The sequence below is a fragment of the Lissotriton vulgaris genome, chromosome 7 (genome assembly GCF_964263255.1).
Source record: "Lissotriton vulgaris chromosome 7, aLisVul1.2, whole genome shotgun sequence".
In the NCBI taxonomy this organism is placed as follows: Eukaryota; Metazoa; Chordata; class Amphibia; order Caudata; family Salamandridae; genus Lissotriton; species Lissotriton vulgaris.
Genome location: NC_141695.1, coordinates 478,888,429 through 478,908,195, shown reverse-complemented (window position 1 = coordinate 478,908,195; position 19,767 = coordinate 478,888,429). Strand labels below are relative to the sequence as shown.

General features: G+C 45.0%; 1 protein-coding gene across 1 annotated transcript in view; it reads left to right on the top strand.

Annotated features, from left to right (window-relative positions):
- LOC147701912 (cytosolic phospholipase A2 gamma-like) overlaps positions 1 to 19,767 on the top strand; it is a 956,977-nt gene that overhangs the window by 467,296 nt on the left and 469,914 nt on the right. The window contains exon 5 of the mRNA XM_086930542.1: positions 6,775 to 6,917. Coding sequence (XP_086786668.1) covers positions 6,775 to 6,917 — 143 coding nt within the window. The remainder of the gene's footprint in view (positions 1 to 6,774; positions 6,918 to 19,767) is intronic.

Sequence of the window (19,767 nt, the reverse complement as noted above, 5' to 3'; positions counted from 1 at the left end):
TGAAACTGAAACTTCGTCAGTGGGGTGGCGTCTGCGTGTCTCAACAATGTCCCCCCCCATGATGCCACCCTTCGTGCTAGATAATCCTCTAAACACCGTACCGGACACATGGAGGACCCGGGGATCCTTCGAATGATCGTGCAGTCTCCCATCCCATCTTGGTCGGTCTTGGACCTGGCAAAGGAGACAATCATCTTTTCACCCCTTATCTGAACGTGTTCCCGGCACAAACCCCCCACCACATCCTGTTTGTTCCTTGCAACCAGCTCACTTATCCTCATTGCCCCGTGAAATGCCAGCGTAAATGCAGCCCGGAACAAACACGCCTCGAAAGGAGACGAGCATGTGGTAGGGAGTGTGGCCATCAACTGGGACAACCTATCCAGACCTATCGGTCGTCTCTCATCTACTCTGCGACCCTCCAGGCGTTGCCACCCACGCAGCGCCTTCTGTACTACAAAAGACGCCGTCGGGTCCTGGATGTTATGGGCCCTGGCAACAAAGGAAATGGCGGCACGATGCCTTTGGGCCGTGGCCACCGACTTCCCAGCCCTTCGTAAGAACATCAGAAAATGTACTACCCACTCCTCCTGACCCCAAAGTCCCCCTCTCTCAGCCCCTAAAAAGGCTAAATAGGCCCGAAACGCCCCTTCATATGCCTTCCTCGTCCTGGGTGCTAGACTCTCTCCCACGAGGTGACGAAGTTCGGGGCACCGAGAGACCAGAGAGCTTCGGGGAAGGGTGCCGGCTCTGGGTCCGCTGAGGGAAGGAAACCCGAGAAAGCCTGCATGTGAAAACGAGACAGTGCATCAGCAGCCTGATTCATCACCCCTGGGACATGTTTTGCTCTGAATATCACGTTCAGCTGCATACACAGTAAGACAATTTCTTTGAGCAGCCTCAAAATTAATTTACAACGGGCCGCCTGACTATTGATGCATTCTACAACGGTCATATTGTCAGACCAGAACACGACAGAATGATCTTTGAACCCTTCGGGCCAGGTTCTCAGGGCCACCAGAATGGGAAACAGTTCAAGGAAAGCAATATTACTCGTCAGCCCCTCCTCATGCCACCATGGGGGCCACCTTTGTGCCGACCATTTCGTGCCGAAGATGGCGCCAAAACCTATGCTTCCCGCTGAATCTGTCCATAGCCCAAGCTCTTCAGAGGACACGGCTGGTTTGTTCCAGACGACTCGACCATTGAAGTCCGCCAAAAATGCTAACCAAATACGCATGTCCTGGCGGACCTCGGCCGATAACCTCGTGCGATGATGACCCTCCTTTAGGCCAACCATCGCTTGGGCAATTGAACGGGAAAAAGGGCGAGCCATTGGGATCACCCTCAAGGCAAAGTTCAACTTCCCCACCAATTGCTGCAACTGATGCAGTGTAACCTTAGATGCATTTAAACATACTTGCAGGGCTGCCCTGAATTTCGACACCTTGCTAGCTGGTAGACGGAAACAGCCCTCACTAGAGTCCAACTCGATCCCCAAAAACTCGAGGCAAGTCGTGGGACCCACAGTTTTACCTGGTGCCAATGGCACGCCAAATTGACCCATCAATACACAGAATTCAGCCAAGGCCTGGGCACATTCGGGATTTCCGGCGGGTCCAAGAAACAGAAAATCATCAAGGTAATGCATCACATTTCGGAAACCCGTTTTCTTCGTGAACACCCATTGCAAAAAAGTGCTAAACTTTTCAAAATATGCACACGATATAGAGCATCCCATTGGCATACATCTATCCATGTAATATGATCCCTGAAACATGAATCCCAGAAAACGCTGGTCTTCAGGGTGTACCGGGAGCAACCGGAAAGCTGACTCGATATCTGATTTTGCCATCAGCGTCCCGGGCCCCAGGCGATTCAAAATGGCTACTGCCTCATCGAATGATGCATACCGCACCGAACATACTTCTGGATCAATTGCATCGTTTACCGAAATACCCCGTGGGGCTGACAGATTATGGATTAGTCGAAACTCACCTGGGTCCTTCTTGGGGACCACCCCTAACGGAGAACAGACAAAATACGGTACCGGGGGTACAATAAACGGCCCGGCGACCCTTCCCTTGCTAACCTCTTTCTGGATTTTTTCCTGTACTACAGATGTATGATGCAAAACGGAAAGTTGATTTCTGCACGTCCCGGTACCCTGAAAGTTCCCCACCGGGATGCGGAAACCATATGCAAAACCGTTCCGCAGCACCCCAGCGGAGATACGATCTGGGTACTCGCTGAGCCAAGGAGTCATCGCCAAAGTATCAATCGGGGTCGGTAAAGGCGCCCGTCGGCCTATATTAGGCTTGTTTGGCGCCTCCCTTACCCCCATTCTCACTCGTTTTGGCTCGACACAAGGACTCAGGATGGGACGACCCGCAGTTGCTGCATTCGTGTTTGAATTTACACGATCCCGGAGGCCTGGTACATTTTCCCTTGTTGAAATTGAAGCAGAAACCCCTTTTCCCCGTGTTGCCGGCAGGTCTCGGGTAATCGTCGGTGCTCGTACCTGACCGAAAGGGCGTCCCCACATTTTGGCGGGAGTAATCAACAACATTGCTCCCTACTAACGGCATTTTCAACATTCCTGACTCTTTCATTTTGTCCCATGTCACAGAATCGTAACAATCCCACGTTAAACCTTTGTTATGTTCCTTTTCTTTCCTAAACAAGTTGTCATAACAGAACCAATGGTTACCCTGATACGCTGTCGAGTAACTCATAATTCGTGACTGATAAATGGGAAACTCAGGAAGCAACTCGGGCCTACGTTCCCCCAAAATCGATGTAAAAATACCCCACGCATTGCCCCAGTTGCCAATATTCTCATTTACCTTAAAGGCGGCCATTTTTGCGCGCCAAACACTCGGATGCATTAGGTCCTTCTGACTCTTAACATGCTCCACCTCATAATGATCAACAAGCAAGGAGAAAATATTCACATACTCCCCCGCCCAGATCTTTTCCTTTATTGCTAAAGGCACATGTTGTCCCAATCTCTCTCTACGAGAGGGTGCTGACTCGTCCCTTGCAATCGGCAATGGCCGCTTACCTGAACCGGACGCTGCTTCTGCCGCTTGCGGCTTGTCTATTCCCGCCAACGGCGCGGTCACTTTAGCTGCATCTCTCTTCTCACGCAGCCCTTTTATCAGCGCCTGTGCCTCGGCAGCCGTGGCGCCCTCACTACTATCCCCCAACCATGCTGCTAGCTGTGCTGCCAGCTCGGGGGGCATGTCTTCATTGGATGTCGGGGTGACGACAACGGGGATTGGATTCCCCTCCATCGGTACTGGGGTCGGCGCCTCGAGCGGGGCAGAGGGAACCGGGACGTCTCCACCGGCTGGAACCCTTCTCGGCCTCTTAGGTCTCCCTCCAGCCGGCGCAGGGCCCGAACCCTCCTCTCCGTCTCGCTCCGCCAACCGTTTCTTTATGTCGGACATCTCTTTGAAAAGGGCCCGCACCATCTGGTCGGTCGTCATTCTCTTTGCGCCTTTCTTGGGCATCTCTCCGACGAAGTATCTAGAAGACAAAGAAAAAGATCAAAACGCTCAAAATTGGCTCTTCGTTCTGTCCCGAGCTCACGTGTAGCGAGGAGGTGCAGCTTCGGAGCACAAGAACAAGAGGACGTCTTCTAGTCTTGGATCCCTTTTATCCGTCTTCAGGGCGGGCGTAAACCCGCCCCTGCCTGTCCCGAGGGCGTGGCTGGCTGCGTCGGTGTCTAGGCCAGCCCACTCTAGGGCGGGAAAAGGCGCGCCCCGGCTACGCCACTACGGGCATACCAGCCGAGACGCGCCTCCCGCCAAAAAATGGCTTCCCGGGGGGATCGAGGTACTCCGCCATACGTTCGGGGGGACCGAGTGGTCGCCCCTTTCCAATCTACATTATCCAGGCCTACGTTTGCTTGCTTTCCCCTAAAAGTTACTCAGTTAAAGATTTGGATTCTCTGCCTATCGTAACTTTTTCCTATTTTGTATAACTGTTAATCCTGTTTATGATTTTCTGCATGAAAGATTTAGGTATTAATGTCTATTTATCTAAGAAGTTTGAATTTCCCCTGGATGCCAAGATTCATATGGCACCCTCGACAAATAGTAACCTGTTCTAAACCTATGCGGTCTAACTATTACAAAGAGAGATATTAGCGGATAACATTTGTTACTTCTTTCTTTCGTGATTGATTACATATTATTTCTAAGAGAACCTAGCTGTATTACTTACAGATAGCATTCACATCTATGGCGTACCTCAGCAGTCTTACAAGCAGACCACTTGTGTCTTCACTGTCTATCCATATCTGTAGGGATGGAGGAATAGGTGAGGGTTGGTTGACTCTTAAGTGGGTGGGCTTATGTTTATCTTTTTTTCTCTTTGTACTTGTTCTCTACCTCTTCTCGTGATTCTCTTGCTTCATGCGAACTGCTCCCTTATCCCTTTCCTTTTTCTCATTTTCCTATCTTGGGCAGTATCAAAATAGCAAACCTAAGGCCAAAATAAACATCAGTGGTCACTTATCTAACATTTTTAACCTTCAATGGGGCACACACCAGGGGAGCCCAATATGCCCTTCTTTAACTTCTTAAAATGGAACTGCTCCTTCTCAGTCTAAGGGAAAATAAACATTTAGCAGGTATCCCCTTCATTGGTGAGCCACAAAAAATGATTCCTTATTCTGATGATGTTCGATTTTCACTAAACATACTGAGACTACCGAACCCTCTATCTCAGAGACAACAAACAAATACACATCTGTAGCCGCTTAAGCTGAACACAGAAAAACACAAGATGCCCCTGCTAAACTTCTATTGTAATATCTCTTTTATTATTAATGCCTGTCTCAAGTGGAACCAAAATATAGGAATATGGTTAAAATCAATGAGCAAAAAACAATGACAAAAATTAAGAATTGTCAAATTCATAACATGGTGGGGCTGTAAAAAAGCCATCACAATGATAATCTCCCCTCCCATCAATTGTTTCATAAGTTTGTCTTCTATTGCAATATATGATGAATTCATCAAAAAACTGTCTGTCCTATCAATACATTTCTGTAAAGAAGTAAGGCAATCATCCCTCAACTATTTCACATAAACTGAATCCCTGACCTTGCTGCCATGTGCTTGGTATGTATCCATCCCAAATAACACAGTCCCTCCAACAAGAGGCGAATCTCCTGTTTGTTATCCTCATAACAATCGGTGTGAAACTTTACTAATGGAGTGGAAAATCCTTAAACAACGCTTGATATTTTCATGGCGGGCCTGGACACAATTTATTAGAGGAGGTGATAACTCCCTTAATACACACCTTATGTTAAACAGCACAAATAAAAAACAATTTGGGAAAAGCTTGACTAGTATCTGTTTCTTTAAAATCCTCAATAGAAAGATCATCCACTATGAGAGCAATGTTTAAACCACAAGTAAGGACTATATCAGACCCATCCCAAAAATTAATAAACAGTAAAACATGCCCACACACTACCGACATCACTAAGATGCCCTCACTCCCCACTTTTCCCCTCTACTTGCTCTTTATTCCTACTCTACCTTTCACGATCTGTTGTATTTTGATTTTCTTTCTTTTAGCTTCTTTTACATCTACAGACCAAACAATCAACATTGGGTAAGGTGAATCAGATGGCTGGCACAGGGTTCTTTATACATAAGAGTGTTGCATGGATTCTGCTCCTACACAGAACTGTGCACAGAGACTTGGGACCTCAGTGAATTAGGGTGTGCCAAAACTCACCTTAGTACCCAAAATCCCCTACCAGACTAGCATCAGAGTCACATTGGCTCTTCCAAAATACCAATGATTAGACAACCCAGAACATGCGACTTCGTTTACCTCATGCAATGTGGAAAACAAGAACACCCTTTCGTTATACTCTCATACCAGTCCAAAACAGGGAGTAAAAAGAGACACAAGCAAGTTTGAAATATTTATTTCTAACGCTGTGTTCTCATGCCTTAGCTAATACAAGCAGACACGTAGACATATTATTAGAAATGAGATTGTCAGCATAGTTACTATTCCATAAAATACAAAAGGTGAAAGCATGTTAAAATGGTAAATGGAAACAGCTTTAAAATATACCTATATTTCACCCTCCCTTGCTAGTATGTTATTTTATAACTACAGATGGTCTCTTGGGATTACATAGGCGACCCCATACCTCTGGTATTAGCAGAAGTGGATCACATCGAATTCTGCACAAGCTCTCAGCATACGAATGTTCTCCAAGTGTGTGTGATCATGCCTACGCAGTGCATTATTAAATGCGCCAATATCAGAGTTGGCCACAGCTGCATATATGTCATGTCTAGAAAGTGCGCTGATCAGTCCGAACAACAACCACAGTGTTGAAATAACCTTGAAGGCCTTGGCACTCACTGTTCAGACTAAGCTTACCAAGCAAGGCTACTAATGTAGAAAAACTGCGTTATTCTCGTGTGAAGCAAAACACTCTGCTAAACTCTAAACAATTAATAAAGTGTGTGCCGTGTGCAAAAGGCAGCAGAAAGGAAAAATGGCGTTTAAACTCATGTCAACCTAACACTGTGTGAATGCAAGGCTCAGCCCCACGACAAGAGTAGCACACAATATTTGTGTAACCATGACTTTTTTGCAATAAATGTTAACTTACCTGTATTCAATTTCCATGCTGTTAAACAATATATTTTTTAAATCTCCCCAAAAATATTTGAATTACAAAAAGAAAGCATTTTTGTTCTGATTTCCCACCTTTTTCTCTATATTCAGGAAGACGTGCCTGTTATTGCTTACATGGGGTCTGGTGGAGGCTTAACTGCCACAATTTCTTTCATGTCCATGCTGGAGGAGCTGAAAAAGCAAGATCTTTTAGATGCTGCCATGTACACTTATGGATGTTCTGGATCAACCTGGTAGGTGAATCTGAATAGAAAGCGTTGTGATCACCCCTCATACTGTGCTCCTTCAACCGGTTAGGAGATTGTTCTTTTTCCTCAAGAATCGTGATAGCCTTCACTGTCAAATAAAATAAAATTGTGTCTTAAAAATTACTAACCCATAGCTCTTAAATATGAAGAGGGAGTCATCCACATATCCAAGTACTCCTCTCATAAGGATTACCCTAACCTCATGAAATCAGTATGATTTGTCATGATCACTTCAAGGGTATCTCCACCAATTCGCCTTCTTAACTTGCTTCAAATGTGGCATTTTATCTGCAGAGATATACTGCCCCAGCATGTTTTGACTTTCTAAGCTCCAAAAAAGGGTATGACGGATTTTGCTCAAATTTCACATAACCATGCAAAAGCTAATCACGCACAATTTCAGGAATTACACAATATTAAGGAAAATGCAAACATGTCATTTTGCTCTATATTTTGGAATAACGCATTTAACAAAATCACTGACAACAGCATCGACTTATGTACTGCCTGTTCATTCACATAATTTTTTTTACTGCAAATGATGCACTCACGGTTGATTTGTAGTGTGAATGATGCATACTTATTCTAAGCTGTGTAATGGTGTCATTTTGAGAGCTTCAAGTAACTAGCGTAACATGAAATTATGCAAATGACATTTCCATTATAGGGACAGAACTCCTATTAACTGTATCACAGAAATCTGGGTGCGCTGGAACCTGCTCTTTAACATCATATGGCTGTCATTGCTCCAATGCCCCAGAGTCCAAGATTGCGCCAGGACTATCCCCAATAACGGTGTAGATACATCAGCCTAATTATTCTCCAATGCCCAGTACGAAATAATTATTGATTCTATTATTGTGCTGAGTACCAAAGTATGCAAATCAATTTATATTTATGTTTCCTTCATGGCATTGCTGTCCGATCTGCAACTAAACATGTAAGTGCCATCTCATCTCATGCATCACCAGTGAGGTAGTGTGGCTCACTGGTTGGAGGCGGCAGACCCGAGAGCAGAGGACGGCCCGGGACCAGGGTTCGATTCCCGGCGCGGCAGGTTTCTGGACCAGGGTCAGCGGACTCGATAATTCTCTCGCCTCGGTGCCCACTCTGATCAGCGATCACACTCGGCAACTCTGGGCATTAGCTTGCCTCATCTTCACTAACGGCCCCACCAGACCGCCGGGGATGCCTGGTCTCACCCTGGAGATACCTATTAAGGGACCATCTCTCAGGGAAGCCAGGAAGGGTTTCGCAGCGGTCGAAGCGCCTTGGGACCCTCCGGGTAAGTAGTGAGCTATATAAATGCCTATACATACATACATACTAGTATCATGTCTCTTTTCTTGAGCTACATAGTGCACCTCTCATATACTGTAATTCCTGTATCTGTGTCTGAAATGTCTACCTCCAAACTGAAAAGTCACATCCCTAAGTAATACCTAAAAACATGATCAAATTCCTCGAGGATTTTACCCCATCTGTGTCTATGGGGATGTGGCAAATAATCCTCATGTTTACCCTATCTGTTTTTACAGGCTCTAGAACTCTGTGCACTATACCCTTGATAATAAGTAGCAAAGTTCCTGTGCTTCCCTTTTAAACCTGAATGCTCCTAAATGGTACATTTAATGTGTCTATGTGTAACTTGTATGTAATGCAAAAGTGAATTTTGTTACAAAGTGCACCCAGGGCCTGGACCATAAATGCCTCTAGTATACTGCAGCACCTATTGTGCCATCCAATACAGTTGCAGTGCAAACTAGGCTTCAGGTGAGGCCTGTCATTAAAGTTAGAGCCTGTCTGTAACTGTGTAAAACTATGAACAGGCCAGCAAAATGAAAACCTACAATTAAATGAAGTAAAGACAGCATCCACAACATAAGTAAAAATGAAGCGCTGCAAATTAAAACTGTTAAAATGCATATAACACTTACTATATTTTGAAAGAATTAATCTTTTTATTTTACCATAAAATCCACAAATAGAAAGTCAGAAATACCAAAATACATCAAATCCACTAATCGGAAGCTGCAATTAAATTATAGAGGTTAGACCTATACCAAGGAGAGCACGCCAACTAATGGGAAGCTGTAATTAAATTATAGATGTTATACCTATACCTGGAGACCACACCAATGAAGACACACACTGGAAATACACAGATCTTTATTCTAACATGTGCTCTTACAGAGCTACCACTAAAAACGAAATGGTAGAAATTGTTAGGAAGTATAATCTCCACCCTAATATTACAGAAAAAGAAGTGAGATATATTTTACAAAACCTGAAAGAGGCCAGGAGGATCACACAAGAGTCAATATGAATGATACTTAAGAATATCCAAATTTTCCTTACAGGCAGCATGCAAACTCCTTAACATGCCAAACCCTAAAGCCTAAAACATTTTTATTATACAACACCGATAATAATGATTAAATAAGTATAATTTATGATACTAACAATTTACTAACCTTAACACAAGGATTGCTATTATAAGTTGTGCTCTCTACTATTCAGTGAAATAAATGCAATACATGGTCAGTGTCACAATCAAACATCCAATCAGCAATGCTTATATGGCTGAGATACCCGCCACCCCCTCTCAACACAATCCCCAAAGGAGGGAAACCGGAAACAGATCTTGAAGTTTTTGGAAGTGGGAGGGAGTGACCCTCCCGGCCGTATTTATTAAAACAAAAAATTAAACCTTTAAACATTAATGTACAATTTCATACCACATTGCGATGTTTGGCTAACCTTAACAGATTCTCTAATACAGAGGTTCTCCTAGCCGAACTAACATCCTACAAAACATTTACTTGAAATATTGAAATTGTACATCCTAACGTTTAAGGGCCAACGGCAAGGTCGTAACCGGTGTCAAGATCCCTAACCAGACATACCCCCCCCACTTGGGAGGGGCGACAGCACTGAGGCGTACTCAAGTGCAACTACTACCAATTTCCCTTGACTTGACGGGGGCACTTATCAACTCGACGCCAGTTAAAGGTCGTTCGAAAACTCGTGTGAGGTATCTAGAAGGTATCGTAGACCTCCCCCCAACCCCACACAACTTACCGCATCTGCCGTCGCAGATGTCACTGGCCCCGGGAAATTCCCCAGGAGGGGGCTGTAACCCCTCCTACACAGGAAGGGGCCTTGACCGCCTTTCCTCTTCTTTCGGCGACCCATCCTTAGAAGGGACCGCCTCCCCGTTGAGGGGCCAAAGGCCACCTCCCCCGAGCGCTCCCATCCGTGTTGGGTGACGCCCACTCATAGGGATCTTCCAATTAGTGCTCACCGATCATGACCTTACCGCCCGACCAAAATAAATACGACAAATGCTAACTAAACGAAACTACATTGGCCACTATGACCGAAAAAAGCCTGTTTATAAATGGACCTTAAATCCGAAGTTCTTTATCACAAACTTGTAAAATTAGACCAATCTTTATTACACATTCAACATAAACATAACACTAAAACAACCTGTAAACGAAATAGAATAAATGATCAATTTTATTAAAACAACTGGCTGTCCTCAGGGGCTGGTGGGTGGGTCAAAATTGGCTCTTCGTTCCGTCTCGAGCTCACGTGCAGCGAGGAGGTGCAGCTTCAGAGCACAGGAACAAGAGGATGTCTTCTGGTCTTGCGTCCCTTTTTATCCATCTTCAGGGCGGGCGTAAACCCGCCCCTGCCTGCCCCGAGGGCGTGGCCGGCCACGTCAGTGTCTAGGCCAGCCCACTCTAGGGCGGGAAAAAGCGCGCCCCGGCTACGCCGCTTCGGGCATACCAGCCGAGACGCGCCTCCCGCCCAAAATGGCTTCCCGGGGGGATCGAGGCACTCTGCCATACGTTCGGGGGGACCGAGTGGTCGCCCCTTTCCATATGGCTGAGATACCCGCCACCCCCTCTCAACACAATCCCCAAAGGAGGGAAACCGGAAACAGATCTTGAAGTTTTTGGAAGTGGGAGGGAGTGACCCTCCCGGCCGTATTTATTAAAACAAAAAATTAAACCTTTAAACATTAATGTACAATTTCATACCACATTGCGATGTTTGGCTAACCTTAACAGATTCTCTAATACAGAGGTTCTCCTAGCCGAACTAACATCCTACAAAACATTTACTTGAAATATTGAAATTGTACATCCTAACGTTTAAGGGCCAACGGCAAGGTCGTAACCGGTGTCAAGATCCCTAACCAGACATACCCCCCCACTTGGGAGGGGCGACAGCACTGAGGCGTACTCAAGTGCAACTACTACCAATTTCCCTTGACTTGACGGGGGCACTTATCAACTCGACGCCAGTTAAAGGTCGTTCGAAAACTCGTGTGAGGTATCTAGAAGGTATCGTAGACCTCCCCCCAACCCCACACAACTTACCGCATCTGCCGTCGCAGATGTCACTGGCCCCGGGAAATTCCCCAGGAGGGGGCTGTAACCCCTCCTACACAGGAAGGGGCCTTGACCGCCTTTCCTCTTCTTTCGGCGACCCATCCTTAGAAGGGACCGCCTCCCCGTTGAGGGGCCAAAGGCCACCTCCCCCGAGCGCTCCCATCCGTGTTGGGTGACGCCCACTCATAGGGATCTTCCAATTAGTGCTCACCGATCATGACCTTACCGCCACAGGCCGGATAGTTGACCGGCTATCCGGACACCCCACAAAAAACTCCTACCTAAAGGTCATGTTTCAACGATTTTAACCATGCTAAGAAGTCTCCTAAGAGTAACTCATTCCCCACCCAAGACAAATGCACACCATCCCCCAAATACATACTGTCATCATTAATACAGCTATGAGAAATCGAATGCAATGTCCTGGAACGGAACAACCTACTCACTTTATTGTTAAACTTCCTAACAGAATGGTTCAAAGCAGGAATAGAGATAGCCCCCCGCCACACCTTTCGTGGAATCATATGGGACCATGCAATCGTGCACCCCGGAACTCTCCTCGCCAACCAACTTACCGTGGAAAGCATTGCCTCCAGGAGTAGTCGTCTACCGATGGTGACCAAATCATTGCCCCCAACATGCACTATAACTATAGACGGCGGTGACCTTGTCCGCCCTAACAAACCCTCGAAAAATGTTTGAAACTGGTCAATACAGAGACCGCCCCTTCCGTAGAAGGACATCCTGTACCCGTATTCCCCAGCCACGTGAATCATGTCACCTGCTTTGAATACGTCTGCGGCACGCCTCACGTATGAGTGCCCACGACCCACACCTCCTTTTTCACAGCCGGTGATGTCTGACCGCTGGCCCGGTGTAGGGTCGACTGCATAGTCCGCCCAGCCTCGTAGGCTTGCGTAACTGAAAACCAAACAAAGACAAGAAGCGTGAGTACATTATTACAGCTTCACAACATGTGCAACCGCACGTATCTTTTATAACAATTGGAGGACCAACGCCCCACTCGTTTCACTTGCTCAACATTAAGACCCCTGGCTGTAGCTTCCGTAGCAGCCCCTATCCGAAAGGAATGGGTCCCAAATTCGCCCGGGTTCAAGCCCGCAGCGGCAATTGACATCGCAAGCACCCGCTGAAACTGAAATTTCGTCAGTGGGGTGGCGTCAGCGTGTCTTAACAAAGTCCCCCCCCATGATGCCACCCTTCGTGCTAGGTAATCCTCTAAACACTTTACCGGACATATGGAGGACCCAGGAATCCTGCGTATGATGACGCAGTCACCCATCCCATCTTGGTCAGTCTTGGACTTTACAAAGGAGACAGTCATTGTTTCTCCCCGTAACTGAACGTGTTCTTGGCACAAACCCCCCGCCACATCCAGTTTGTTCCTTGCAACCAATTCGCTTACCCGCATTGCTCCGTGAAATGCTAGCGTAAAAGCGGCTCGGAACAACACCGCCTCAAACTGAGATGAACATGTGGCGGGGAGTGTGGCCAACAACTGGGACAATCTATCCAAACCTATAGGGTGCCTTTCATCTACTCTGCGACCCTCAAGGCGTTGCCACCCACGCAGCGCTTTCTGTACAACGAAAGACGCTGTTGGGTCCTGGATAGCGTGTGCTCTGGCAACAAAGGAAATGGCAGCACGATGCCTCTGGGCCGTAGCCACCGATTTCCCAGCCCTACGTAAGGACATCAGGAAATTCACTACCCATTCCTCGTGACCCCAAAGTCGCTCTCTATCACTCCCCAAAAAGGCTAAATAGGCCCGAAACGCCCCTTCGTATGCCTTCCTCGTCCTTGGTGCTAGACTCTCTCCCACGAGGTGACGAAGTTCGGGGCACCGAGAGACCAGAGAGCTTCGGGAAAGGGTGCCGGCTCTGGGTCCGCTGAGGGGAGGAAACCCGAAAAAGCCTGCATTTGAAAACGAGACAGTGCGTCAGCCGCCTGATTCATCACCCCTGGAACATGTTTTGCTCTGAATAGCACGTTCAATTGCATACACAGTAAGACAATTTCTTTAAGCAGTCTTAAAATCAGTTTACAACGTGCTGCCTGACTATTGATGCACTCGACCACGGTCATATTGTCAGACCAAAATATGACAGAGTGATCTTTGAACCCATCGGGCCATGTTCTCAAGGCCACCAAGATGGGAAACAGTTCCAGGAAAGCAATATTACTCGTCAGACCATTCTCATGCCACCATGTCGGCCATCTTTGTGCTGACCATTTCGTGCCGAAAATGGCGCCAAAACCTATGCTTCCTGCCGAATCTGTCCATAGCCCCAGCTCTTCAGAAGACACGGCTGGTTCATTCCAGACGATTCTACCATTGAAATCCGCCAAAAATGCTAACCAAATACGCATGTCCTGGCGGATCTCGGCCGATAGTCTCGTGCGATGATGGCCCTCTTTAAGGCCGACCATCGCTTGGGCAATTGAACGGGAAAAGGGGCGGGCCATTGGTATTACCCTCAAGGCAAAATTCAACTGTCCCACCACCTGCTGTAATTGTTGCAGCGTAACTTTAGATGCATTTATACACATTTGCAGCGCAGCCCTGAACTTCAACACTTTCTCAGCTGGCAAACGGAAACACCCCTCAATGGAGTCCAACTCGATCCCCAGAAACTCGAGGCAAGTCGTAGGACCCACTGTTTTACCCGGCGCCAATGGCACACCAAACTGTTTCATTAACACACAAAATTCGGCCAAGGCCCAGCCACATTCAAGACCCCCTGCTGCCCCAAGAAACAGAAAATCATCAAGGTAGTGCATTACATCTCGGAAACCTGTTTTCTTTGTGAAGACCCATTGTAGAAAACTACTGAATTTCTCAAAATAAGCACAGGATATAGAGCACCCCATTGGCATACACCTATCCATGTAATAACAACCCTGAAACATGAATCCTAGGAGACGCTGGTCGTCTGGGTGTACCGGGAGCAATCGGAACGCTGACTCGATATCTGACTTCGCCATCAGCGCCCCGGGCCCCAGGCGATTCAAAATGGCTACGGCCTCATCGAAGGATGCGTACCGCACCGAACACAATTCTGGATCGATTGCATCATTTACGGAAAGACCTCGTGGAGCTGATAAATTATGAATCAGTCGGAACTCACCGGGGTCTTTCTTGGGGACTACCCCTAAGGGGGAACAAACAAAATTCTGGACCGGGGGTATCCTAAACGGGCCGGCGACCCGACCTCGAGTCACCTCTTTCCGGATCTTATCCTGCACTACGGTCGTATGCTGCAGGACGGAAAGTTGATTTTTACACTTATCCACACCTTGAAAGTCTCCTACCGGGATGCGGAAACCATACGAAAAACCGTTCCGCAGCACCCCAGCAGAAGTACGATCCGGGTAGTCACTGAGCCAAGGAATCATCGCCAGGGTATCAATCGGAGTGGGTAAAGGCACCCCTCGGACTATATTAGACCTGTTTGGCACCTCCTCTCCCCTCGTTATCACCCGTTCTGGCTCTGCACGAGGACTCAGGATGGGACGACCCACAACTACTACATTCATGTTTGAATTTACACGATCCCTGGGGTCTAGTACATCTACCTCTGTTGTAATTAAAGCAGAAACCCCTTTTTCCGGTATTGCCGGTAGGTTTCGAGTGATCGTCAGCACCCGTACCTGATCGAAAGGGCGTCCCCGCATATTGCCGGGAGGATTCGCCAACATTACTTCCTACCAACGGCATTTTCAACATTCCTGACTCCTTCATCTTATCCCAAGTCAAGGCATCATAACAATCCTAGGTTAAACTTTTATTATGCTCCTTTTCTTTTCTGAACAGATTGTCGTAACAGAACCAATGATTACCCTGGTGCGATGTCGAGTACCCCATGATTCGGGATTGGTAGATTGGGAACTCGGAAAGCAACTCAGGTCTACGTTCCCCCAAGATTGATGTAAAGATTCCCCAAGCATTGCCCCAATTGCCGATATTCTCATTCACTTTAAAGGCGGCCATTTTTGCGTCGCCAAACACTCGGATGCATGAGATCCTTCTGACTCTTTACATGCTCTACCTCATAATGATCAACAAGCAATGAAAAAATGTTCACATACTCCCCCGCCCAAATCTTTTCCTTAATTGCCAAAGGAACATGTTGCCCCAACTTTTCTCTCCGAGAGGGTGTTGACTCATCCCTCGCGATCGGCAATGGCCGCTTACCTGCACCTGACGCTGCCTCTGTGGTCGCAATCGTCCCTGGTGTCTTGTCCCCTACCGCAGCCGGCACGGGCACCTTGGCTGCTTCCCGTTTCTCCCGTAATTGCTTTATCAGCGCCTGCGCATCGACAGCCGTGGCGCCCTCGTCACCTTTACCCAACCACGCCGCCAATTGTGCTGCCAGCTCGGGCGGCATATCATCCTCGGACACGGGGGTGACCACAACGGGAATCGGATTCCCCCCCTCCGGCACGGGAGTTGGAGCCTCGAGCGGGGCACTGGGACCCGGGATGTCTTCACCCGCTGCCCCCCTCCTGGGCCTCTTGTTTTTCCCACCCGGGGCTGCTCCCGCCAAAGGACGTTTTGGACCCTTTTCCTCATTCTTGTCCACCCGCTTCTTTAGCTCGGACATCTCCTTCATGAGAACACGCAGCATCTGGTCGGTATTCATGCGCTTTCCAACCTTCTTCGGCATTCTCCAACAAAGTAACTGTAAAACAAACAAGAACGATTAAAACGCTCAAAATTGGCTCTTCGTTCCGTCTCGAGCTCACGTGCAGCGAGGAGGTGCAGCTTCAGAGCACAGGAACAAGAGGATGTCTTCTGGTCTTGCGTCCCTTTTTATCCATCTTCAGGGCGGGCGTAAACCCGCCCCTGCCTGCCCCGAGGGCGTGGCCGGCCACGTCAGTGTCTAGGCCAGCCCACTCTAGGGCGGGAAAAAGCGCGCCCCGGCTACGCCGCTTCGGGCATACCAGCCGAGACGCGCCTCCCGCCCAAAATGGCTTCCCGGGGGGATCGAGGCACTCTGCCATACGTTCGGGGGGACCGAGTGGTCGCCCCTTTCCAATATGAGCTGATGGTGCAGGTGGAGCCCACTAGTACTGATTTTTGATTAGAGAAAAAGAACTAAAGGGGTAAAGATGGAGAAGAAATAGACAATAAAACATTAGAAAAGTCAAAAGGAGGGATAAAAAGAACCAGCAAAAGTGAGATGAAGAGGCAAGCGGTGTCTGGTGGTGGATTAAAGAGGGATGATTTAGAATCAAGACTACAGTATCTGGGTGTTTGTTACACTAATTTTTGAGAACGCCAGCCACAGGCTTCTGAGCAAATCTTTGGGTTAAACCTCTTATTCATTTGAAAACTAAGCACTGCCCATTAATATGTGCATTGTTATCTAACATGCAAAGTACAATTTATGAGGATTTGCCAATTGAAATGAAGTAACAAACAAAATCAATATTATTTCCCAACAAATCCTCATGGAGTTTCAGTTCAGTAGTATTACTATCTTTTTAACCATATCATATGGAGGCACTTTCAAAAATACACAACCATTCTAGAATTTCTGCACAAAACAATCAAAATCATGGTAACAAAAATCATTAAACTTCACAACATAATTATTCAATCCCCATATAACAAAAACATGAAACAAAACTAGCCTCATTCATGGATTAGTCTGAAGATATTTGGGTTGATTATCTGGATTGATAAGTTAATAGACAGCAAACCAAGTATAACATTCCACAGTGAAATGATTACAGCAGCATCATGTCTCAAGGAGTAATGACAAATAATGCAGTGAAAGGGTGGCACATTGCTCAAGGAACACTGGGAAAAAGCAACGGTACACTCTACCAATCCCTAGAAGTACTTAAAGAAAAGAACAAAGCGTACATGAAATTAGAATGGAACTAGCTCTAAACCAACTCAAGCCAAATGTATCAAAATAAACTAAGGTAATGCATGAAGTTCTAGCATACAAAGTAACACTATTTGCTAATAACCAAGTCCTCCCTTATCTAGATGCAATAGAAAGAAACGTATTTTGAAAACACCACACTAAACAACAACACCTTTTAACCTCCCTAAAAACTGAACACTTACACTTTATTGATATTTATTTTTAAATAATGTAAAAATAAATATAACTTATATTGTGAGTAAATAACCAATTTAATATTCAGATTGAGAATGACAAAATATAAATAAGTATATAAATAAAGTAACAAGACAAAATAACCTACATCAAAGTGTTGCACTTTGGAGAGTGGGCCAATGTACTATTCTCCACCCAGGCTGAAACACATTTGAGGTAAGTGTTATACATTGCGAGGAGGAAGGGTCAGATTTACTATTTCCCCTCCAATTGTAATTGCATTGGGGAAAGTGTTGCACTTTTAGGGTTCAGAATTATTATTCATACTCAAGGGTAACCCCATGGGGAAACTATTGGACTTCTGGGGTAAGGGGTGTTCAAGTTTACTATGCCCATACCTGACTAAACCACATTGTGAAGAGTGTTTTACTTCGAGGGGGACACCCACATTTACTATTCTTCAAACGTAATCACATTGGGAAAACTGTTGATCTTTTAGCAGGTCAAATTTTCTATTCTTACTCCAAACTCCCTCAGAATTCTTACAAACATTCTACTAAAAAATAACACTTTGGTGGAACACATGTTACTCATACAAAAACATCAGCTAATAAATATACTAAACATATATTCCTGCAATAATAAACCCTCAACAAATGACACAAAATGTAAATTTGAAACTATTTAAAAGAAATCATATTACAACAACCTTATTTTAAACAAATGTTGTAAATATTTAGTGCAAAAATATAGTTATAAACAACAATTAAAAATTAAACACTTTTTTAAATGTAAGTAATAATGTACATTAATTGTTCAACCAATTGCAGTCATAAAAACATTCTAATAAAGATATATAATACACTACTTTAAAAAGAAATGTAATGCAGAAAACCCATAACAAATACATTTTTTAAATTCAAATATAGATTTTTTTTTATTATTTAATGAAACCATATATGGAATACATATTGAATAAATAAATATAAATAAAATAAATGTATATATACATGTATTTAAATACATCACACAATGTACATTTTAAATATAAAAGCTTCAGTAACAATTGCTTGAATTCATTTCACAAGTTATTTAAACAAAATAAAAAATATCAACACAAAATTAACATACAACAAATCCACTTAAGATGATTTACCTTACAATTATATAGCATACAATAATATTTCTAAAGTGATATAAAAAATAGCTAAAAATAGGTATTAATGCCTGCAATATTTTGTCCCATGATCTTTTTGACAACACAAAAAAATATTTGTGTCTCATGATATTCTTCCCTCTCTATAATGCAGAACAATGTAAATTGGCTTCAAACGTAGGGCTGGTGCATGTGAGTCATAATGGGCCTGATTCCCAGAACTAATTTAAGACAAAATCCTAAACTTACTACTATTATGGTATTCACAGATGGCACTTACTCATTTTGGTATTCACAGAAGGCACTTACTCATTTCAGTATTCACAGAAGTCATTTAGGAGTCCTAAAGTTAGTGCTCCTAACTATACTACTCCTAAACTGAGAAAAATCCTAATGTTAAGACTTTTGGTATTCACAGAAGGCATTAAGGAGTCCTAAAGTTAGTACACCTAACTTTAGGACTCCTAAATGCCTTCTGTGAATACCGAAAGTCTTAAAGTTAGGACTTTTCTCAGTTTAGGAGTAATAAAGTTAGGACTCCTAACTTTAGGATTCCTAAATACATTCTGTGAATATCGAAATTCTTAAATGTTGGGTTTTTTCTCAGTTTAGGAGTAGTAAAGTTAGGAGTCCTAACTTTAGGACTCCTAAATATCTTCTGTGAATAACGAAATGAGTAAGTGCCTTCTGTGACTACCAAAATGGTAGTAAGTTTAGGATTTTGTCTTAAGTTAGTTCTGTGAATCTTCTGTGAATAACGAAATGAGTAAGTGCCTTCTGTCACTACCAAAATGGTAGTAAGTTTAGGATTTTGTCTTAAGTTAGTTCTGTGAATCAGGCCCAATACCACATTTCTTTTAAAGCAGTCCATGTTTCTTAAAGGAACCGGTGCTGATTTTAAAAACATCCAACATAGCAGGCAGTAGTCCCCTCGACCACATTGTAGTCTATGATGTGATAGCACTATCTTTAGTAGAATGTAGTAAATCAATTTCACATGATGTTGTCCTTTCCTTATTTCCAACACTTTGGTGCGTGCATGTAATCTCACGCTCATGGTGGAATGTTGACAATGGTTTTGACAGTTAAACCTGTGTCCTCCCATCCTTTGTCTTGTTACTACACACACCTACTCTGCTGAGACTACTTTCTTTTTATCCCATTTTATGCAAGGAATGTAT